This window comes from Scyliorhinus torazame, chromosome 11 (assembly GCF_047496885.1).
Source record: "Scyliorhinus torazame isolate Kashiwa2021f chromosome 11, sScyTor2.1, whole genome shotgun sequence".
In the NCBI taxonomy this organism is placed as follows: domain Eukaryota; kingdom Metazoa; phylum Chordata; class Chondrichthyes; order Carcharhiniformes; family Scyliorhinidae; genus Scyliorhinus; species Scyliorhinus torazame.
In genome coordinates this window covers 183,611,174-183,636,392 of record NC_092717.1, presented here as the reverse complement: position 1 = coordinate 183,636,392, position 25,219 = coordinate 183,611,174, and the positions used below count along the sequence as shown (strand labels likewise).

General features: G+C 44.8%; 1 protein-coding gene across 13 annotated transcripts in view; it reads left to right on the top strand.

Moving 5' to 3' along the window:
• LOC140385700 (uncharacterized) overlaps window positions 1-25,219 on the top strand; it is a 661,829-nt gene that overhangs the window by 364,958 nt on the left and 271,652 nt on the right. For 8 of the 13 annotated variants that reach the window (XM_072468125.1, XM_072468129.1, XM_072468136.1 and 5 more), the window contains exons 4-5: window positions 2,053-2,181; window positions 14,065-14,196. In XM_072468125.1, coding sequence (XP_072324226.1) covers window positions 2,053-2,181; window positions 14,065-14,196 — 261 coding nt within the window. The remainder of the gene's footprint in view (window positions 1-2,052; window positions 2,182-14,064; window positions 14,197-25,219) is intronic. The other 5 variants (XM_072468133.1, XM_072468128.1, XM_072468137.1 and 2 more) reach the window with 3 other exon arrangements.

The following is a 25,219-nucleotide window of genomic DNA, read 5'->3' as shown; positions in this document are numbered from 1 at the left end:
GGAGATCCGGTTTCCTCCTATAGTCCAAAGATGTGCAGGTTAGGTGGACTGGCTATGTTAAGTTGCCCTTAATGTCCAAAAAAAGGTTAGGTGGAGTTACGGGGATGGGGTGGAGGAATGGGATTAACTGGGGTGCTTTTTCCATGGGCCAGTGCAGACGTGATGGGCCGAATGGCCTCCTTCTGCACTGTACATTCTATGATTCTGTAGAGGAGAGGATTAAAAATAACACTTGAAAATGGACTTGAAATTAAACCTCGTTTGAAATATAAATGACAAAGTGGTTTTGAATATACATGGAGCTGGGAAGTAGTCATGAAGATGCCTCGGATATGTTCGATATTGAGAGTTCATGGGCGCTCCAGTATGGCCAATGTTTTGGCATGAGGGCAAATACAGCAATACCTTGAACCCCCACCAACCAAAAGAAATAACTTGAATGTGCTCGCAATCTTGTAAATATATTCCCAAAGACCACAGTCACATTTATAGACCTGGTTCTTTCGGCCTTTTGAGTACCTAAATCATTATAAACTGGAGATAATTTTTGTCGTTCCCCCCCCATTTCTCAATCTGTATCAAAGATTCAATATAATCTGTTACAAAGGTGCCAAAACTGAACACAGTAAACCGAATTGAAATCTAATCAAGGTCTTGTCTGAGAATAAAATGGTTTATTTTGTCATGGATAACCCAGTGAATGCAGGCTGTAGTTATAGTTTCTGTCATTGATTGCGAACCTTGTGCAATGTGAGCTATCAACCTTTACTTTCATTACAACTTTAATTTGTGTTATAAGGTGCAAATGTGCCTAGCATTGGTCCTTCCCCCATGAATAATAGTGCGCTAGGCTAAGTTAAATGCCAGACTTGGTGCCCATTGCCCAAACGTATCAAAAAGAAAGAATGACTTTCACACAGACATCTCAAAGTACTTTACAATCAATGAAGTGTAAGGCAAGGTAAAGTCACCATAGTGCCAGGTGACCATCAGCTGCTTTCCCCTTTTGAGTGGGGAGAGCTGACTGGTGGTGTTTTAACCGGAGGATCACCACACCTCGAGCGAAGTGGAAGGTTGAGAAAGTCAGCTGTTACAGGAATTGAATCTGCACTGCTGGCTTTGTTCTGCATCACAAAACCAGTTGTCTAGCCAACTGAGCTAAACCGGGGCCCTGAATGAAGACAATGACGTATTTTTGAATGTAATCACTGTTGTAATGTCGGAAACATGGTAGTCAATTTACACACAGCAAGATCCCACAAACAGAAATATGCTGATATTTGAGGGATATATATTGGCCAGGACATAGGAAATAACTCCTCTGCTCTTCAAAATGGGATCCTCTACATCCATTTGAGAGGGCAGACAAGGGTGTGATTTAATGTCTCATCTGAAAGACAGCACCTCTGACAATGCAGCACTCCCATAATACTGCACTGGAGTGCCCATCTAGAATTTGTACACGCTTTCTGGAGTGCAACTTGAACCCACAACCTGCTTACTCAGGAGCAAGAGTACTACCAATGGATGACATTTAAAAAGTTGTTTGAATAGTTTACCTCCACAATCCTATCGCTGTCGCATCACAGATGCATGATTTTTCTTCAAACTTGCTCAAATCCCTTCATCTAAGTTATTAATATCAGTTGTAAAGAGAAAGGATCCTATAGTCTCCAAGCAGATCTCAGCCACTGATAACAAGGGAATGTGGCCAATTCTTGATCCACTGTAACAGCTTCTCACTACCCAATATTTTGATATCCTTCTGTCTCGAGGCTGACTTGGTCACTAAGTGTCCTTTTTGGTGTCTTACTTTTTGTAAATGAGCTTATTAGTCAGTCAATAAACTATTCAACTTTGGAAATTTAGCCTGCAAAACCTGATTAGGCCATCAGTGCTGTATAACTGCACCCCTGCAGGATCTTAAGGAGAGGATTGAAGAAAAAATCAGAAGCAAACTTAAGTTTATAAGATATGACCGTTTTATCAATAATACTTTACATAGCGGGACAGGGTGGGTAAATCTTGAGCTCTTATGTGCTTTATTTACAGAAATACACAAAACACCATTGGGTGTGGAGCTGCTGTCTTTTGGTGGTAATCATTACATAAAAGGGACAATAATGGATACAATGAAGCCTTCAGCACAGATGGGCACAGAGCCTCCCTTCAGCCTTCTTGGTAAGGATACTAAATTTTCAAACTTTTGAGTGCAAACTCAATTTTTTAAAGGAAAGGAGAAAATTTAGTGTTATTTGACCATTTCTCTTTTGATGTCTCAAATCCTTATATTCCTCAATTGGGGGTTGACAGGAAATTGGGAATGAGTTCAGATGTAACGGAATGAACTGTAAGTATGGTGCTCTTTCCCTGTATCCTCACCCCAAGCTCTAGAATAGGTTGGTTTATTTGGTGTGTTTGAGAGATGGAGGGGAGAAACTTTTAGCACTCCGTATTGTTTATATATCCTTTTTTACAATTGTATTTAAAGTACTATACAGGAGCATTTACCAAACAAAATCTGACAATAAACCACATAAGATATGTAGGATGGCCAAAAGCTGATCAAAGATTTTAAGGATTGTTTTAAAAGAATAAAGTGAGGGAGGAAAATGCAGATGTTTAGGGAGGGAATTCCAGAGTTTAAAACCTTGGCAGCTGAAGGCATAACCATCTATGGTAAAGTGATTAAAAATCAGGAAGTTGCACAAGAGCACAGAATTGGAGTAGCACAATATCTTGGAGGGTTGTGGCTGCAGGAGTTGATGAAACAGGGAAGGGTGAAACCATGGCGGGTTGATGAATGTAAGAAATTGGTATATCTATTGCCTTTTATATCTGTTGCAGTAAGGTTTTTAAAAGCCTGGGTTAAGGTATAAATTTGTTGCCGTAATATTATTAAATAACCTAGGTTAAGGTATCCAGACTGTGTGTCTGCTAAAGCTGCAACAAAGAAGTCGTAAAAGGTGAGGTCATGATTGATTCTAACCATGTACTTGTTTACATATAGAGGGCTAATGGAACATTGGTATTGCTGGAGATTCCATGGAGAGTAGATAATTTGAGGAGTTGTATTTAGTCCGAGCTGGTCATGTGACATCGTAGTGGCCAGATGATGTAATTAATGGGAGGAGGTATGTCTGTGTAGTTTTGCAGTTTGCAATAGGATTTGAGTCTGACAATGCAGAAATATTTTAAGATGAACAGCAGTTTTGCAAAATGTCGCTTGGTTGAGCAGAGGTGTACTGGTTCTGCTCCTGAAAAGAGGGTCTCTCCAGAAGTCTCTGTGCAGCTAAGCAAGTAATCTTTTTGTTAACTTTATTTGCAACTGACATTTGAACTGTATTGGGTTTCTCAATTGGAGTTAGTAGCAGGTATAGATAGTGGGCGGTATCCCCCCCCCCCCCCCCCCCAAAGCCGGGTGGGAGAATCGCCGGGGCGCCGCACGAGTCCCGCCCCGGCACCCGCACGCGATTCTCTCTCTTTCCCCCCCCCCCCCCCCAAAAAACCGGCGCGGCGAGAATCACGGCTGGCCACTGGGAGAATCGCCTCTCGCCGCTTGTAACGGGTGAGCGGCGATTCTCCGGCCCGGATGGGCTGAGCGGCCTGCCCAACACGACAGGTTCTTGCCAGCGCCGCCCACACCGAGTCGCTGCCAGCGGGAACAGCGCGGGAACGCTGGGGGGGGGGGGGGGGCCTGTGGGAGAGGGGGGTTCCTGCACCGGGGGGAAGCCTCAAAAGGGGTCTGGCCCGCGATCGGTGCCCACCGATCGGTGGGCCGGCCTCTCTGAAGGAGGACCTCCTTTCCTCCGCCACCCCGCAAGATCCATCCGACATCTTCTTGCGGGGCGGCGGCAGGGAGGACGGCAACCGCGCATGCGCGGATTGGTGCCAGTCAACCTGCGCATGTGCGGGTGGCGTCATTGCGCCACGTCATTTACGCGGTGCTGCTTTTACGCAGCGCCAAGGCCCGGCGCGCGTAAATGACGTGTCACCGCCCCTAGCCCCCCGGGGGCGGGAGAATAGGGGGCTGGGAGCGGCCTCCGACGCCAAAGTGAAACACTCCGGTTTTCACTCCGGCGTCGGGACTTAGTCTCCCGATGGGAGAATTGCGCCCATTAAGTTCACGTTTTTACTTTTAATTAAGAACTGTTTAAATAACAGTATTTTCTTTCTATGTTAGTGTGGTTAATTCTGTGTTTAAATTAAAGTTTATTTTAACATATAAGATACCTATTGGTCAGTCATCATTCTTGGGTGAAGTACCCTTTCCTCACAGTTTTGCAAATTTAAAAACGTTGTTTGGGGTTCTTGTCCGGTATTCAAACAAATGTTGGGGACGTGTCTGGTATAAGGTACAAATTTTTAAATTGAGGCATTATCAGACTGATGGCCAATAAGTGGAGGGTTGGGTGAATGGGAAGTAATGCGAGTTAGGATATGGGCAACAGTGGTTAAGTTTATGAAGAGGGACTTGGGAGCCCGACCAAATGCCATTGTCTGAACTCCTTTATTGCACAAATTACATGCTAATGCTATTTCATGTATACATAACATGCCTTTTATTCGAATGTCTCTGAGCACTTTGCCTACTATGTTTACTGTAGACTATGGCGGAAGTCGATCTTTAAAGTCTTCAAAAATCCTTCCAAAAACGGGCATCAGCGTATACACAGTATAAAATAAGAACTGCTCGTGTTGGTATAGGTGGTCGCCGTTTTGAAATGAGGGGGGAAAAAACACGTATAGTTCAAATTAAACAATGTGACTGTTTATTTTATTAATTAATTCGATAAACGTATATTTAAGAACAATTTAAAATCATCAAATTCATTGTCTTTGACATCGAACACAGTTATCAAAATTATTCTGAGTCAATTTGGCTACAGCTTCATCGTAAGGATCCCACTCTGAATCAGATTTGGAGCTTTTGGTTTCAGAATCATCCCTCTGGAACAAATAATCTTTCTCTTCATCCATTGAATTGGATATTCTGCATTTTCTGAACACGCTGATGACAGTTTGTGCATTTACACCATCCCACGATTTGATGACAATACCACACAAAACAGCATGCATATTTCCATTCTGATGATAATATAACCATTCTGACTATTCTCGAGGACCCATCCCAATACATGCTTCTCATGATCAGGCAGTGGCTGGGCCCTGTTCTCATGGCACATTTGGCCTTGGGCACCTTCTTCAGGGCAGATTCGTCCTTCCATTCTCACACCAGCTTTTCACTAACACAGGATTCCCTCGCATCAGTACTGTTATTTCACAAATTAGCAAACATTACAACTTTTAGCTTGAAACCAACTTTGTACTTCATTCCTTTTGCCAAAGGACCCATTTCTGCTCATTGTTTGTGGGTGTGTCTTAAACTTCTGAAAATCATCTTGGCCAAAGGCATTGCCTACTTTATTTCATGCACCGACTTTTAAGGTGTGTAAAACATGCACCAAAAGAATGGGACTAACCTATACACTGTCTCGACTTATACAATGCAATCTATGGTACTATAATTTATTATGGCCATTATGTAAGCAGATGAGGCAATTATTTGCATTAGTATAGTAATTGCATCCTTCTGACACACATGGAGGAGCAAGCTTATTGTAAACTAGTCCTCTGACACAGCAAATGCCTTTGGTCTTAATAATAGCCTGAAAACATCGCTCCCGAGAAAATTACAATTCACTGTAGATCAGCATTGAAACCAGCAACCTCAATGTAGTCATACAATTTACCTATCAAGCTATTATTTAAACTGCGCAACTGTTAACAACACAGATGACTGTCCAAGTCAATAACTCATTGGTTCCCCCCCCTCGAATTGTGTTTGGAGAAACCATTCACTTGCATTTCTACCAAAATTCAAGTACACAGAGCAGTTGTCGTCAGCTTTGTATGGGTCAGAATCATGGTTCTGGACAGAAAACAAATTCAACTGCTGCGGTACTTTCACCAACATGTCTTTGATCCATCAAGAACAGAAATCATATATTAATGCTATGCCTATAAAGGCAGGTCAGAGGCTGGGAATGTTGTGGAGACTATCTCGCTTCCTGACTCCCCCAAGCCTCTACACCATCTATAAGGCACAAGTCTTCAGTATGATGGAATAATCTCCACTTGCTTGGATGAGCACAGCTGCAACAAAACTCAAGAAGCATGACACCATGCAGGACAAAGTAGCCCACTTGATTGGCACCCCAGCCACCAGCTCCAACATCCACTCCCTCCACTACTGATGCACAGTGGCAACAGTGTGTACCATTGCAAGATGCACTGTAGGAATTCAAAAAAACACCAATGACACCACTTTCCAAATCCATGACCTCTATCACCTAGAAGGATAAGGGCAGCAGATGCATGGGAACACTGCCTCCTGTAATATCCCCTCCAAGCCATGCTGCGTCCTGACTTTGAACTCTATTGTCTTTTCTTCACTGTGACTGGGACAAATCCTGGAATTCTCTCTCGAACTGCACTGTGGGTGGATATATACCAGATGGACTGCAGCATTTCAAGAAGGTAGCACCACCACTGTTATATTGCAAGACGATCGATGAGGCCATGTTAAAACACAACAGCGATTTATAGTATATATACACAGGACAGCACAACTACTGCAGGGCTCCTTGTTCCCAAGATTCCCAGGCTAACTCTGACCAAGCCTCAACAGTCAGATCTATTCCTAAACACCCGATAAGCTGGGTAATGTTTGCGCAATCCATACCCCTGGACCGAGGTACGCCACATGGCCTTTGAAGTATCGCCCCTCAAAGGGGCCATGCTACCACATTCCTCCCACCTTAAGTTCCCTTACACATACCTGAAATATAAAAACAGTAAAACTCTTCTTTACAGTTATATACAGACAAAGAGCGATACAGTAAGGGAGCTCAAAACAAAGTTCATAAGATAAGTCTATCAGGTGACTTCCTAACTCTTGCCAAGCATCTCAACTTGGTCACTGGCTCTTCCAGATTAAAAGCATCTGAGTCTACAGCAAGGGCAGGCAAATTGGTAGAATCCAAATCATATCACTAACAATCTGTCCTGGTCAGCGCCTATACTTCCTCAAGAAACTAAGGAAATTCGGCAACATTTAAGAGGCATCTGGATGCAATAGGGAGGAAATAAAGGGATACGGACCGAGTTAGGGCAGAAGGTTTTTTTTTTAGTTAGGACATCGTGATCGGCACAAGCTTGGAGGGCTGAAGGGCCTATACCTGTGCTGTACATTGTTTTGTTCTATGTCCACATTGATTCCTGCCAATTTTTACAGATGCACCTAGAAAGCATCCAGCATCACAGCTTGGCATGACAACTGCTCGGCCCAAAACCATAGGAAGCTACAGAGAGTTGTGAACACAGCCCAGTCCAGCACGCTAACCCGCCTCCCATCCATTGACTCTGCCTACACCTCCCACTGCCTTGGGAAAGTGGGCAACATAATCAAATACCCCTCCCACAGGGGTTATTCTCTCTTCCAACCTCTTCTATCAGGCATAAGATACAAAAGTCTGAGAACGTGCACTAATAGATTCAAAAACAGCTTCTTCCCCACTGTTACCAGACTCCTCAATGATCTTCTTATGGACTGAACTGATCTCTCTACGCATCTTCTCTACTGTTGTAGCACTATATTCCGTATACTTCACCCTATGTCAATGTATTTACATTGTGTATTTATCGTATGCCTATGTTTTTCATGTATGGAACGATCTGCCTGGACTGTACACAGAACAGTCTGTACCTCGGTACATGTGACAATAAATCTAAATCAAATCAGTACCATTGACCGAGACAATCGCCTCGGGTAGGCCGTGAATGGCAAAGATTTGCCGCAGCTTGTTCATGGTGGACCTGCAAAGTTGATGTGGAGCCTCATCCACCAACACCTCAGTCACTCCCCAAGGGTGCAAACTTGCTGCTGGCAGAAAGTTGTGTTGAAACTGATAGTGGTCACATCGTGTTTTCTATGTCCTGTCGATCCATGGCCCCCAAACTTAAACTCCTTAGTTTATAGCAGCAAACCTATTATCCCCCCCCCTCTTTCCTCCCCTCCCCCTCCCCGCTAGATCCTCATCTAGCTCTTTTGCTCCCCCCATGCTACTTCCGTGAGTCAGCTGACTTCTGCTGACCCCGGCTTCCCCGCCTTCCCGTTGATCTCCCCCGTGTGGGAATCTCTCTTCCTCCTTACGTTCCTCCATCCCCCCCCCCTCCCTAGCGTGGGAAAAAGCCCGCGCTTTCCTGTGCCAGCCCCGCCCCCTGTGGCGCAGCTCCTGTTGTGGTCTTATCCCAGTTCCCCCATCCCCGAGTCTCACTTCCCTCCAGCACCGACGCCCACATTCCCCACTATCTCATCATTAGAAAAAAGAACTCTTCCCCCATCCCAATCCATCATCCCACCGTGAAACATTCTTTACCCATATTTACAACCCTGTATACTGTCAACATCTGCCCCACAACCACAGCCCCTCAGTTCGAGTCCAATTTTTCGGTTTGGACAAAGGTCCAAGCCTCATCTGGAGTTTCAAAATAGTGGTGTCGGTCCTGGTACGTGACCCACAGTCGCGCTGGCTGCAGCATTCCGAATCTCACTTTTTTTATGCAGCACCGCCTTGGCCCGGTTGAAGCCCGCTCTCCTCTTTGCCACCTCCGCACTCCTGGTAGACTCGGATCACCGCATTCTCCCATCTACTGCTCCGCACCTTCTTGGCCCATCTCCGGACACTCTCTTTGTCCGCGAAGCAATGGAACCTCGCCACTATCGCCCTTGGCGGCCCGCCAGCCTTGGATCTCCTCACAAGGACCCGGTGAGCCCCTTCTAGCTCCAGGGGGCTCGGAGAGACCTCCGCACCCATCAGCGAATGGAGCATCGTGCTCACATATGCCCCGGCATCAGCCCCCTCCACTCCTTCGGGGAGACCCAGAATCCGGGGATTCTTCCTCCTCAACCTGTTCTCCAGGACCTCGAGTCTCTCGGCCCACCTCTTGTGCACCGCCTCGTGCGTCTCCATCTTTACCGCCAGGCCCAGGATCTCGTCCTCGTTCTCATTAGTTTTATCCCTCACCTCACGGAGCTCCACCGCCTGGGCCTTCTGGGTCTCCTTCAGCCCCTCGATCGCCAACAGCATTGGCGCCAGCACCTCCTTTTTAAGCTCATCCACGCAGCGCCTGAGGAACTCCTGCTGGTCCGGCCCCCATGCTGCTCGATCTCCGTCCTCCGCCATTTTGGTTTTTCCCCCTCGTTTTTGCCGCTGCTCCAAAGCCTCTTTCTCCACTAATCGCTGCACCGCTAATCGCCGCCATACGACATAAGAGGGGACCTTACTTCACCTTCCCACACGGGATTCAATCAAAAAATTTCCGTTGGGGCTCATCCGGAGAGTCCAAAAGTCCATTATAGCGGGAGCTGCCGAAATGTGCGGCTTAGCTCCGCATTGCCGCAACCGGAAATGACTCTTACCCTTTTAACTCTTGACAGCACAGGTCTCTGTTGGTCCATACCTTAATATGGCCAGATGAAATAGGTAAAGTATCAAGAAAATTTAGAGCCAGCACGACCTCCTGCGGAGAACGAGGCTATGATATTCTTTGTGGTAGTGAAAGCCTAATCAAGCATCTGCATTTGATATCTGGGATACCGTCGATGCTGAATGTTATACGAATATGCAACCAAGAGCAATGCCCATCCTTGCACTCAGGCTGATGCTATTGATGAGATAGGTTTATCTTCATGTAAAAATGGCAAGTAATGGTTTATGGTCTGAGAGGATGGTGAAGTGTCGGTCATAAACATATTGGTAAAACCATTTCATGGCATAGATGACTGCCAGATTTTCTTTGTTAATCTGGGAATGTCGCACAGGCCGATAAAATACTGAAAGGCAGGGTGGGATTCTCCGAGCATCCACACCGAAATCGCGATCGGCGTGGGGGTGGAGAATGGGCGTTGACACCGAAATCCGGCGCGATGCTGCTCTCGCGATTCTCCGGTCGCCGGAGAATTGCTGTAAATCGCGCACGCGTTTTACGTGGTGCGGGTAGGGGGCCATTGACAGAGGCCCCCACGGGGATTCTCCAAGTGTAACTGGCCGAGTTCCCAACGGCGTGGGTCTCTCATGGGCCCACCCGTCGGGAACTCTGCGTGGCGGCTGCGGGCTCGGTTTGCGGCCGCCCTGGTGGGGGCGGGGGTGATCCTTCACCGGGGGGGGGGGTCTCACAGGCGGCCAGGATATCGAATGGGGGCCACCAATCCGCGGGTGCGCGTGATCTCGGAGGGGGTGGGGGGCTATCTTTTTGGCGCTGGTCGGCGGTGTGGGACCACCATGTCGCGAGGGGCGGCCGACGCAGGCCACTGTCATGCGGATGTGCGGACCCCCGGGTGCAGGGGCCCGTATTGGCAGCCGGAGCTGCGAGGACGTTTGAACACAGGAATGGGGACGTAGCCCCATTTTTGGAGAATCCCACCCACAATCTTGTATATTGGAACAGGCCTTTATGGGTATTTATGGTAACAAACTATCTTGACTCATCTTCCACCTTAAGCTGCTGGTAGCATAGCTTAAATCCAACTTGGTGTATTTAAGACCTCCTGCTAGCTTGGTATATAAATCTTCTATCCTGGGGCGCTTGCACATTCTCCCCGTGTCTGCATGGGTCTCATCCCACAACCCAAAGATGTGCAGGGTAGGTGGATTGGCCACGCTAAATTGCCCCTTAATTGGGAAAAAAAATAATTGGATACTCTCAATTTTTTTTAAAGTTGCGGGGTTGGAAGGGGACATAAATCTAAGGTGAAAGGTGGAATATATAGGAGGGATATCAGAGGTAGGTTCTTTACCCAGAGAGTAGTGGGGGCATGGAATGCACTGCCTGTGGAAGTAGTTGAGTCGGAAACATTAGGGACCTTCAAGCAGCTATTGGATAGGTACATGGATTACGGTGAAATGATAATAGCGTAGATTTATTTGTTCTTAAGGGCAGCGCGGTAGCACTGTGGATAGCACAATTGCTTCACAGCAGCAGGGTCCCAGGTTCGATTCCGGCTTGGATCACTGTCTGTGTGGAGTCTGCACATCCTCCCCGTGTCTGCGTGGGTTTCCTCCGGGTGCTCCGGTTTCCTCCCACAGTCCAAAGATGTGCAGGTTAGGTGGATTGGCCATGATAAATTGCCCTTAGTGTCCAAAATTGCCCTTGGTGTTGGGTGGAGGTGTTGAGTTTGGGTAGGGTGCTCGTTACAAGAGCCGGTGCAGACTCAAAGGGTCGAATGGCCTCCTTCTGCACTGTAAATTCAATGATAATCTATGATTAATCTAGGACAAAGGTTCGGCACAACATCGTGGGCCGAAGGGCCTGTTCTGTGCTGTGTTTTCTATGTTAACCTGCGCATCTTTGGACTGTGGGAGGAAACCGGAGCACCCGGAGGAAACCCACGCACACACTGGGAGGATGTGCAGACTCCGCACAGACAGTGACCCAAGCTGGAATCGAACCTGGGACCCTGGAGCTGTGAAGCAATTGTGCTATCCACAAGGCTACCGTACTGCCCCAATGTCCTTCAGGGAAGGAAATCTGTCGTCCTTACCCGGCCTGGCCTACATGTGACTCCAGACCCACAATGTGGTTGAACTGTCCCCCGTTGAAATAGCCTAGCAAGCCACTCAGTTCAAGGGCAGCTAAGGATGGGCAACAAATACTGGCCCAGCCAGCGACGCCCACATCCCAAGAGCATAGAAACATAGGAGTAGTCCATTCAGCCCTTCGAGCCTGCACCACCATTCAATATGATCATGGCTGATCATGCAACTTCATGTCCCACTCCCGCTTTTTCTCCATATCCCTTGACCCCTTTAGCCGCAAGGGCCACGTCCAGCTCCCTCTTGAATATATCCAACAAGCTGGCCCCAACAGCTCTCTGTGGTAGAGAATTCCACAAGTTCACACCTCTCTGAGAGAAGAAGTTCATCCTCATCTCAGTCCTGAATGGCTTACCCCTTATTCTTAGGCTGTGACCCCTAGTTCTTTTCCCGTATCTAGCCTGTCCAGTCCCATCAGGATTTTATATGTTTTCTTCTTTTTTAAATTTAGAGTACCCAATTCATTTTTTCCAATTAAGGGGCAATTTAGCGTGGCCAATCCACCTAGCTTGTACATTTTTGGGTTGTGGGGGCGAAACCCACGCAAACACGGGGAGAAAGTGCAAACTCCACACAGACAGTGACCCAGAGCCAGATCGAACCTGGGACCTCGGCGCCGTGAGGCCGCAGTGCTAACCCACTGCGCCACTGTACTGCCCTCAGGAATTTATGTTTTTATGAGATCCTCTCTCATTCTTCTAAACTCCAATGAGTACAAGCCCAGTGGACCAAGTCTTTTTTCATATGTCAGTCCTGCCATCCGGAGAATTAGTCTGGTGAATCTTCGCTGGACGCCCTCAGGCGTGCTGCTAGGTGAATTGGACATTCTGAATTCTCCCTCTGTACCCGAACAGGCGCCAGAGTGTGGCGACTAGGGGATTTTCATAGTAACTTCATTGCAGTGTTAATGTAAACCTACTTGTGACAAAAATAACGATTATTATAACAAGAATGCCCTTCCTCAGACAAGACCAAAACTGCACACAATACTCAAGGTGTGGCCTCATCAAGGCCCTGCAGACCTGCAGCAAGACATCCCTACTCCTATACTCAAACCCTCTGGCTATGAAGGCCAGCATGCCATTAGCTTTCCTCGCCGCCTGCTGTACCTGCGTGCCAACCTTCAGCGACTGTTCCACCATGACACTCCGGTCTCGTTGCACTTCCCCTTTTTCTAAACTGCCGCCATTCAGATAATCTGCCTTCCTGGTTTTGCCACCAAAGTGAATAACTTCACATTTACCCACATTATATTCCATTTGCCAAGTATTTGCCCATTCAGCCAGCCTGTCCAAGTCACCCTACAGCCTCTTTGCATCCTCCTCACAGCACACACTGCCACCCAGCTTAGAACGAATAATCTTTAAAAAAATTACAGGAGATCCTCCTAGTTATAATTAGATAAGTAAGAGTGGAATGAGGTAAGGGCAGGCCCATTCTGCTGGGTTACTTTGGAAAGCGGTGGTTGACTGTTGAACATTGGACAGCTTAAAAATGATGAAGAGGGCTTGTACAATCCTGATCGAAGTCACAGAAACAGCTAAACAGATGGTCTCAATCATAGTGACAAAGATTTTTTTTTCTCTTTTTAAAAAATAAATTTAGAGTGCCAATTCGTTTTTTCCATTTAAGGGGCAATTTAGCGAGGCCAATCCACCTACCCTGCACATCTTTGGGTTGTGGGGGTGAAACCCACGCAAACACGGGGAGAATGTGCAAACTCCACACGGACAGTGTCCCAGAGCCCGGATCGAACCTGGGACCTCGGCGCCGTGAGGCAGCAGTGCTAGCCGCCGCACCACCGTGCTGCCCTTTAGTGACAAAGATTGTATATAATTATATAATTAATTGGACATATAGCACTTTAGGATGCCCTGAGATCATAAAAGCTGCTTTAAGTGCAAATTCCATCACTCCCTTGCTCTCTCTCCCGATCATGGTTGCTCACACTGGAATGTAGGGTCAAGCTTGTTACCACACCTATACATTTTCCATCTTTTTAAAACAAAAGTAGATGGAAACCCTGACATCATACTAGAGGCTTTGTTTAAAAAAAATTTCATTTAAATAATCTCAATGTCCCAAAATGGCTTTGCCATTGTGTGGTTATATACTGTGTACAGAAAGATATCCCCAACAGAGGCAGGTGATTGACCACGTTAGTCTGATTTTTATGTGGAAGGGATGTGCGACAGGATCTTAGAAACTCAAGTTGAAACTAAGGGCTCTTTCACATCTATGTAAACCATTGGAACAGGTGGAAGGGCAACATTTCGTCCAAGGACAGCATTCCCCCCAGTGCTGCACTGAATTGCTGATCGAGATTGAGGTTAAATCATAACCACCTGCCTCTGAGTGGAGGGGGATACCAACTGAGCTTGTAACAATACTTTGCTGTTTCCTGCAGGCACTTTAGATGGACCTGATGCTGAAGATCTGCTGAACTTTAAATCTATGCTATCTCCTGTAGGTGAAATGAAGAGCTCAACTGCATCTTGTCCAACACTGCAACATCTAAGCTCTCCAGCTAAAGTTGCAGGTATGTGTTAAAACTATCTTACACTGCCTTGATTTTAATTTTTAATTTCCAGCATCAAACCGCAAATTGTTTGCCAAATACAAAAATCTGCATTGTTTGGTAGGTTCTAATCTGAGGTTTCAGGAATAACATCCTGTACTGCTGAGAATTGCACAATAAAACTAACAGTGTTGGAGCAAATTATTAAAGAATGCAGTGAAGCAGATGTAAGGCCATTGAAGCAAACACAAATTAAATCTTAGGGCAGCACGTTGGTGCAGTGGCTAGCACTGCTGCCTCACGGTGCAGAGGTCCCAGACTCGATCCCAGCTCTGGGTCACTGTCCGTGTGAAATTTGCACATTTTCCCCGTGTATGCGTGGGTTCCCCCACAACCCAACAGATGTGCAGGGTAGGTGGATTGGCCACACTAAATTGGCCCTTAATTGGAAAAAATTAATTGGGTACTCAAAATTTATTTTTAAAAAACAATTCAAATCTTTGTTTTTCTATCTAGAAGGGTGGAATAGATAACCAAAGAAGTAATAGATTCATAGATGTTTACAGCACAGAAGGAGGCCATTCGACCCATTTACTGTATTGAGCCCTTCGTAACTGCCATCAATTTTTGCTAATCCTGACCTTCATGTCCCTTGACATCCAGGGTTCTGTGGTCTAACATATTTTCCCTCTACTCTTGCTATCTCTTCCTTGAAGGCATCCCACTATCTTGACACAAATGTATTTGCAAGTAGCTGTTCCCTGTCCACTTTTGCCAAATTGGGCTTTATCTTCATAAATTAGCCTTCCGCAAGTTAGAATTCCCATACCATCCTTATCCTTTTCCTTTTCCATAACTTTCCTAAACCTAACTGAACAATGGTCACTATTTCCAAAATTCTCGCCTACTGACCTGTCTTCCACCTGCCTGAGTTAATTTCCAAGTATTAGGTCCAGAATTACCCTCTCCCTTGACGGGCTTTCTATGTACTGGCAAAAGAAAGTTTCCCTGGATACAATTTAAGAATTTTGCTCCCTCCCTACACTGCACACTAAAACTATTCGAGTTAATATTTGGGTAGTTAAAATGCCCTGCTAGTACTGCCTTATTATTCCTAGGATGTGCAAATCACAGTACATAACTAAATACAATATATAGACTAGAAACATCTTGGGCGAGATTCTCCGACCCCCCGCCGGGTCGGAGAATCGCTGGGGGCTGGCGTGAATCCCGCCCCCGCCGGTTGACGAATTCTCCGGCACCGGATATTCAGCAGGGGCGGGAATTGCACCGGTTGGCAGGCCCTCCCTCCGTGATTCTCCGGCCCGGATGGGCCGAAGTCCCACCGCTAAAATGCCTGTCCCGCCGGCGTAGATTAAACCACCTACCTTACCGGCGGGACAAGGCGGCGTGGGCGGGTTCCGGGGTCCTGGGGGGGGGCGTGGGGCGATCTGGCCCCGGGGGGTGCCCCCCCGGTGGCCTGGCCCGCAATCGGGGCCCACCGATCCGCGGGAGGGCCTGTGCTGTGGGGGCACTCTTTCCCTTCCGCCTTCGCCACGGTCTCCACCATGGCGGAGGCGGAAGAGACTCCCTCCACTGCGCATGCGCGGGAATGCCGTCAACGGCCGCTAACGCTCCCGCGCATGCGCCGCCCGGAGATGTAATTTCCGTGCCAGCTGGCGGGGCACCAAAGGCCTTTTCCGCCAGCTGGCGGGGCGGAAATTCGTCCGCCGCGGGCCTAGCCCCTTAAGGTTGGGGCTCGGCCCCCAAAGATGCGGAGCATTCCGCACCTTTGGGGTGGCGCGGTGTCCGACTGATTTGCGCCGTTTTGGGCGCCAGTCGGCGGACATCGCACCGATTCCGGAGAATTTCGCCCCTTATTCCCATTTATGTCAGGCAAACGAGCAGAACCCCTTAACTGTCAAGTGAAGAAATTTAGTTTGGAAGTTCTAAAATATTTATTATCAACAGATTTTATTTTTAAAAAGGTACTTGCAGTCTAAGCTAAAATCAAAAAGCAGTTATTTCCCTATCGTGCAAAAATGCGTTTTTCTCATTCTCATTCTCAGCTACTTGATTACTCTCATGAACAGCAGTTTCTCACCAACCAACGATCTTGTGTTTCTCCTGTGATGTTAAGCTCTAAGTGCTGCTGACAGCCTCACCTGGTGTCCTCCTTTTTCACTTTCCTCTGATGTTGAACTTTAATTTTACCACCATATTGAGTTTTGGATACCCCATCATAAAGAGAGAATTTGTATTAAAAACAACACCTTTTACAAAGTCACAGAACACTTTCCAGCCAATTAAGCATCATTTTGAAGTGTAGTCAGTGTTCTAATGTACAAATCATGGCCTCTAATTTGCATGCAGTCAGGTCCTATGAACACCAATATGCAATGGTTAGTCTGTTTTCGTGATGTTGGTTGATATCTTTTATATTCACGTGAGAGGATAGGAAGTATCGCATTTAACACACCATTCCTAGTGCATGAATCACATGTTTGTTTATCAGACTAATGCCTGGAAAGTGCATGTTTTGTCTTCCGAGGAAAGGTTGGACAGGCTAGGCTTGTTTGTATCTGCTGGACTTCAGAAGAGTAAGAGATGACTTTATGGAAACGTTAACTGGGTGGATGTTGAAAGGATGCTTTTTCTTGTGACAGAATCTAGAACTAGGGGTCATGATTTAAAAGTAAGGGGTCGCTCATTGAAGACATATGAGAACATTTTTCTGAGGGTAGTCGGTCATTGGAACTCTCTTCTAGCTCTCCCTTAAAAATATTCAAAGACTCTGCTCCCCTGCCTTTTGAAGAAGAGAGTTCTAGAGATTCTCAACCCCCAGAGAGAAAAGGTTTCTCCTCATGTCTGTCTTAAATAAGCGACCCCTTATTTTTTTTTAAAGTTCTAAATTTGTTCTAAATTTTCCCACAAGAAAAAACATCGGGCTCGATTCTTACGCCCCACCCGCCGCAAGAACACCACGGGCGAGACGCCAACAATGGAAAAATCCATTGACCTCGTGCAGGATTCTACGGGCGAACGCGGCCCGAGAATACCGCCTATCCTCTCCAAATCCACCCTGTCAGTACCACTCAGGATCTTGCAGGTTTCAATCAAGTTACCTCTTACTCTTAACTCTAGTGGATATAAAGCCAGTCCTTAACTCAAGTGGATAAAAATCCATCCTTCCAACCTTTCCTCGTAAGACAACCCATTCATTCCTTTTTTTAAAAAAAATAGATTTAACATACCCAATTATTTTTTTTCCAATTAAAGGGCAATTTAGCATGGTCAATCCACCTACCCTGCATATCCTTTTGTGACATGGGTAGAATGTGCAAACTCAGGGCTGCCTACGCGCTGAGGACCCGGGTTCGATCCTGGCCCCGGGTCATTGTTTGTGTGGATTTTTCACATTCTCTCCATGTCTGCGTGAGTTTCACCCCCACAACCAAAAGATGTGTAGGTTAGGTGGATTGGCCACACTAAATTTCCCTTAATTGTGTTATGGGCGAGGTGTTTTCAGAACCCCAAAATGTATCATGGAGTTCAACCAACCCATTAATGTATTTGTTGCTTTTCCTAGCACACCTAATCCCGAGGTGTGGGATTACAATTATGGACACATGGGTTTTTAAACACAAAATAATGTTTATTCCATGAACTCCACTTGACATCTTAAATAAACATTAGATCTCTTAACACCCCTTACTTCAAAGATAACTCCAAAAATATTACAACAGTAAATAATTCCTCAAAATGTTCCTTCAAACTTCCAAGAGACTTAACACCTTTAAACAGAATCACATCAGGTTAAAGGCTTTTTACTATTATGAGTTTAAATCACCCAGATGATCCAGAGATAGTCTTTCATGGAAGAGATCACAGCAAATCCAGCTCACTGCAAAACACAGACACTCCCCAAGCTCTTTTCCTCCAAACTGGAATTTCAAAATGGCTGAACTGCTCAGCTCCACCCACTCTCGGACATCACTGTTTTCTTAAAGGTACATTGCTTAAACATCCATGTCTTAAAGGTACTCTCACATGACACCTGCCCCCAAGAAAAAAAAAACCCCATCAACTTCAAGATGGTTTCATTTTTCACTTTTGCACCATCCACTAAGAAATGCACACAGTAAATATACATTTTCATTAAAAGAAAACAACACACTCAAACAGGTATAATAATATAGTCCATTTTTCTTCGTTCTTCTTCCTCCAGCCAAAAAACTTCTCAATTATAAGACCATAAGACATAGGAGCGGAAGTAAGGCCATTCGACCCATCGAGTCCACTCCACCATTCAATCATGGCTGATTTCAACTCCATTTACCCGCTCTATCAACTTCTGTCTTAAAGACAATCAACGTCCCGGCCTCCACCGCCCTCTGTGGCAATGAATTCCACAGACCCACCACTCTCTGGCTGAAGAAATTTCTCCTCATCTCTGCTCTAAAGTGACTTCCTTTTATTCTAAGGCTGTGCCCCCGGGTCCTAGTCTCCCCTGCTAATGGAAACAACTTCCCTACATCCACCCTATCTAAGCCATTCATTATCTTGTAAGTTTCTATTAGATCTCCCCTCAACCTCCTAAACTCCAATGAATATAATCCCAGGATCCTCAGACGTTCATCGTATGTTAGGCCTACCAGTCCTGGGATCATCCATGTGAATCTCCGCTGGACCCGCTCCAGTGCCAGTATGTCCTTCTGAGGTGTGGGGCCCAGAATTGCTCACAGTATTCTAAATGGGGCCTAACTAATGCTTTATAAAGCTTCAGAAGTACATCCCTGCTTTTATATTCCAAGCCTCTTGAGATAAATGACAACATTGCATTTGCTTTCTTAATTACGGACTCAACCTGCAAGTTTACCTTTAGAGAATCCTGGACTAGGACTCCCAAGTCCCTTTGCACTTCAGCATTATGAATTTTGTCACCGTTTAGAAAATAGTCCATGCCTCTATTCTTTTTTCCAAAGTGCAAGACCTCGCACTTGCCCACGTTGAATTTCATCAGCCATTTCTTGGACCACTCTCCTAAACTGTCTAAATCTTTCTGCAGCCTCCCCACCTCCTCCATACTACCTGCCCCTCCACATATCTTTGTATCATCGGCAAACTTAGCCAGAATGCCCCCAGTCCCGTCATCTAGATCGTTAATATATAAGGAGAACAGCTGTGGCCCCAACACTGAACCCTGCGGGACACCACTCGTCACCGGTTGCCATTCCGAAAAAGAACCTTTTATCCCAACTCTCTGCCTTCTGCCTGACAGCCAATCGTCAATCCATGTTAGTACCTTGCCTCGAATACCATGGGCCCTTATTTTACTCAGCAGTCTCCCGTGAGGCACCTGATCACATTCGTGACAAAGCATCGGCTATCACATTTTCCCATCCTGCCACATGTACTATTTTTAAATGAAACGGTTGTAACAATAAACCATAGCAAAACAGCCCTGCATTGTTATTCCGAAATCGCTCCAAAAACATCAAAGGATTATGATCAGTATATATAATGGTGTCAGATGGATTGCTGGTCACATAAATGTGAAAATGTTGCAAAGCCAGCACCAAACTCAAAGCCTCCTTCTCAATCGTCGAATACTTTTTCTGGTGAGAATTCAATTTCTTTGAAAAATAACCAACAGGCCGCTCTAGCCCTTCGTCGTCGTCTTGTAGAAGCACCGCATCTACGCCCACATCGCTCGCATCAACAGCCACTTTGAAGGGTTTGGTATAATTTGGGATGACTAACACAAGAGCAGTGGTTAACGCAGCCTTCAGTCCGTCAGTGGAGCGACCACACTGCTAAAATTTGGTACAAATTTCTGGTAAAATCCACTCATACCAAGAAATCGCATTATTTCCCGTCGTGTCGAGGGTATCGGAAACTCCCCAATAACTATCGCTTTCACATCCCGTGGGACCAGTCAACCCTGTCCAATTGTATGGCCAAGGAAAGTGACTTGGGCTTTTCCAAATTCACTTTTGGCTAGGTTTATCACCAAACCCACCTCCTGAAGTCGATCGAATAACTCCCTCAGATGTTTTAAATGTTCGTTCCATGTCTGGCTGAAAACTACCAGATCATCAATGTATACCGCACAATTGGGTAATCCTGAAACGACTGTATTAGTTAGCCGTTGAAATGTTGCAGGGGCGTTTTTCATGCCAAATGGCATAACTTTGAACTGGTATATACCATCTGGAGTCACAAAAGCTGAAACCTCCATCGCCCTTTCAGGTAAAGGTACTTGCCAGTAACCTTTCAGTAAATCCAATTTGGAAATAAAAGCGGATTGTCCCACTTTCTCAATGCAATCCTCCAAACGTGGGATAGGATAAGAGTCCGTTCTTGTAACTGCATTCACCTTTCGATAGTCCACACACAACCGTTGGTGGTTTAGGTACCATCACTATGGGTGAGCTCCATTGGCTGCAACCCGCTTTAATTATGCCATTTTTAAGCATACTCTCAATCTCTCTGTTAACCTGTGCCAATTTTAAAGGATTAAGTCTATATGGAGATTGTTTGATAGGAACAGCATTTCCCACATCTACATCATGTATAGCCATTTTAGTACTTCCCAGTTTATCTCTACAAACTTGCCCATGTGATATCAATAACTCTTTCAGGTCAGTTTGTTCTTCCTCTGGAAGGTAACTTAACAATTCATCCCAATTTTAAGAACATCCTCATTTTCCAATTTAATTTGAGGTATGTCAAATTCACAGTCATCTGGATTTGGTTCCTCACTTTGAGTTAGAATCATTAAAACCTCCTTTTTCTCTCCTTCCCTTTCAAAGTACCTTTTAAGCATATTCACATGACAAACTCAGTGAGTCTTCCTTCTATCTGGTGTTTTTCCCACATAATTCACCTCACTTAATTTCCTTTCAATCTGATATGGTCCACAAAACCTAGCTTTTAAAGGCTCACCTACCACTGGTAACAACACTAAAACTCTATTTCCACTGGCAAAACTACGAACTTTGGATTTCTTGTCCGCTACCCGTTTCATCGCATTCTGTGCAACTTTCAAATGTTGTCTAGACAATTCACCTGCCTTATTTAATCATTCCCTAAAATTTGACACGTAATCCAATAGTGTAATTTCCGATTTCTCACCCACCAATTTTTCCTTAAGCAATTTCAGTGGTCCTCTTACCTCATGACCAAAAATTAGTTCAAAAGGACTAAATTTGGTAGACTCCTAAGGTGCATCCCTAATTGCAAACAATACAAATGGAATTCCTTTATCCCAATCCTCTGGATAATCTTGACAATACGCCCTCAACATTGTCTTTAATGTCTGATGCCACCTTTCTAACGCTCCCTGCGATTCTGGATGGTACGCAGTTGATTTAAATTGTTTTATTCCTAAGCTATCCATAACTTCTTTGAATAATTTTGAAGTAAAATTTGATCCTTGATCCGATTGAATTTCTGTGGGTAGTCCATATCTAGTAAAGAATTTAAGTAACTCCTCCACAATCCTTTTAGCTGTAATATTACGTACTGGAATGGCCTCTGGAAACCTAGTAGACACATCCATTATAGTCAAAACATATTGATTCCCACCTTTTGCTTTAGGAAGCGGTCCTACACAATCAATTATGACCCTTGTAAAAGGTTCCTCAAATGCTGGAATGGGTATTAAGGGCGCTGGTTTTATCACTGCTTGAGGTTTCCCTATCACTTGACATGTGTGACATGATTGACAAAATTTAACTACATCTTTATGTAGTCCAGGCCAATAAAAATGTTTTTGTATTTTAGCTTGAGTTTTCCTTATTCCCAAATGACCGCCCACTGGTACCTCATGTGCAACTCGCAACACCTCCTTTCTATACCCTACCGGAAATACTACTTGATGAACTTCTGCCCACTTTTCATCCGCCTGCATATGTACAGGTCTCCATTTTCTCATCAAGACATCATTTGTACGGTAATAACACTCTGGTATACTCTCAGATTCCTCTTCCGTATATGCTTTCTGATATATCCGTTTTATTTCTACATCTTTCTGTTGTAACTGCCAATTTTCCTGAACTCAAAATATCCGCCTCATCCTCCACCTGTTCTTGTTCTTTTTCAACCATCTGATCAAAAATCGTTTCTGATAATTGCGCTTCAACTTCGTTTTCACTCTTTGATTTCTCCTCTTGTCTTAACCTGTGACTTTGCGACCTTGTTACTACACAATCCGGAAAAATCCCAGGATATTCGTCCTTCAATCCTTCAGTTGTCTGATTTTCCACTGGCTTATCAACCACAGTAGGCATCACTCCCACCTGCGATCCAGCTATATTATTACCCAAGATAAACTGTATTCCTGGATAAGATAGTTTATCTATTACTCCTACTACCACTTCACCACTCTTCACTGGACTTTCCAACCTTACCTTATATAATGGAACGCTACTCCTCTCACCCTGAATTCCACATATCACCACCTTTTCTGGCAACATTCTTCCCAAACTACATAATTCCTCATCTCTTACCATTAAAGATTGACTAGCTCCCGTATCTTTTAAAATTGTGACTTCTTTACCTGCTCCTCCTGATACACATGAGTAAACTTTACCCACACAAGTAAATTCTTTAAATACATCTGGCACCTTCTTAACAATTACTTCTTGAACAGGCTGTACAATCGTTTGCACCTGCTTCGCTTCCCTTGGGCTTTCCTTTACCACTCTAACAAACCCCACTGTCTTATCCTGTTTTACCACATCAGCCTTCCCAGTGCTTTTCTTCAACCACCAACACTGTGACTTTATATGGCTTAGTTTATTACACTGAAAACATCTGAAACTTTTCATTTCTTTTCCACCCTCCTGGATTTCTCTTTTAATCTGTGGTACACTCTCTTTATTGTCTCCCATCAAATCACCTTTACCACTTGAGTATTTCTCATGTCCCCAGTTTCTAGCCTTCACCGGCTGAAACTGATGTCGGAAACCAATCTTTGATTTGTGAACTCATTCATAATCATCTGCCATTTCCGCTGCTAATCTTGCAGTTTTAACCCTCTGTTCTTCCACATGAGTTCTCACTACATCAGGAATTGAATTTTTAAACTCCTCCAAAAGTATAATTCCTCTGAGAGCTTCATACGTTTGGTCTATTTTCAAAGCCCTTATCCACCTATCAAAATTACTCTGTTTGAGCCTTTCAAACTCCATGTATGTTTGACCAAATACTTTCCTTAAATTTCTAAACCTTTGTCTGTAAGCTTCAGGCACAAGCTCATATGCACTTAAGATGGATTTCTTCACCTCCTCATATGTTCCAGATACCTCCGGTAGTGATGCAAACACTTCACTAGCCCTGCCTACCAGCTTTGTTTGAATCAGTAATACCCACATGTCCTGTGGCCATTGCATTTGTTTAGCTACCTTCTCAAATGAAATGAAAAAGGCTTCTACCTCCTTCTCGTCAAACCTTGGCAATGCTTGGACATATTTAAATAGATCCCCACCACGTCTTCGACTATGACGCTCTGTCTCATTATCCTCATCCATCTCCTCCAACTGTACATGTCCCTTTGCGCCTGCCAATTTTTACTGATTTTCATGTTTCAGAGCCATTTTCCGAAGTTCAAACTCTCTCTCTTTTTCCCTTTCCTCTCTATCTCTTTCTTTGTTCCTTCTCTCTCCTTTTCTTTTTCACTCTATCTCTTTCTTTCTTTTTCCGCTCTCTCTCTTTCGTATTCAACCCGCTTTAATTCTTTCTCATGTTCCATTTGTTTAATTTGCAACTGAATTTTTGCCATTTACCATGAGTCAAACTCTATCTCAGGCAACTTTAAATGCTGAACCACCGCCATAATTACCTCACCTTTTCGCATTTTGTCAGGTAATGTTAACTACAATGTTTTTGCCAGACCCAACAGTCTGCTTTTTGTCTCTGTCTGTAAAGTACTGCGTGTGACAGTCTCCACCCCCAAAAGCTTCTGAGCCTCTGAAAGAGCCATTGTCCACAACACACTCCCCACTTAAACTAAAATACCACACCCGAAAAGCAACAATCCTTCACTGTCTTCATGTTCACAAAAGCCAATCCAATAGATAGACTTTTATCCACCTCGAGCCCCCAATTGTTATGGGCGAGGCGTTTTCAGAACCCCAAAATGTATCATGGAGTTCAATCAACCTCTCCCTTTAATGTATTTGTTGTTTTTCCTCGCACACGGCTTGTTCCCTAGGGGTGGGATTACAATTATGGACATGTGGGTTTTTAAAACAAAACAATGTTTATTCCATGAACTCAACTTAACATCTTAAATAAACATTAGATCTCTTAACACCCCTTACTTCAAAGATAACTCCAAAAATATTACAACAGTAAATAATTCCTCAAAATGTTCCTTCAAACTTCTAAGAGATATAACACCTTTAAAAGAATCACATCAGGTTCAAGGCTTTACTGTTACGAGTTTAAATCACCCAAATGATCCAAATGTCTTTCATGGCAGAGATCACAGCAAATCCAGCTCACTGCAAAACACAGACACTCCCCAAGCTCTTTTCCTCCAAACTGAAACTTCAAAATGGCTGAACTGCTCAGCTCTACCCACTCTCTGACATCACTATTTTCTTAAAGGTACATTGCTTAAACATCCGTGACTTAAAGGTACTCTCACATGGCAATTGGAAAAAAATAATTGGGTACTCTAAAGTTATTTTTTTAAATGGGCAAACTCCACACGGACAACGACCCGGGGCCAGGATCGAACCCGGGTCCTTGGCGCCGTGAGGCAGCAGTGCTAACCACTGCACCACCGTGCTGCCCAACCCGTTCATTCCTGGTATTAATCTAGTAACTTGTCTCTGAACTTCTAATGCATTTAAATCTTTCCTTAAAAGATCAATACTGTACACTGCTCTAGATATGGTCTCAACAATGCCTTGTATAAATGAAGTGTAACCCCTCTATTTTTGTAATCAATTCCCCTCATAATAAACTCTAACATGCTATTAACTTTCCTAATTATTTGCTGTGCCTGTATACCAGCCAGCATGCACTAGGA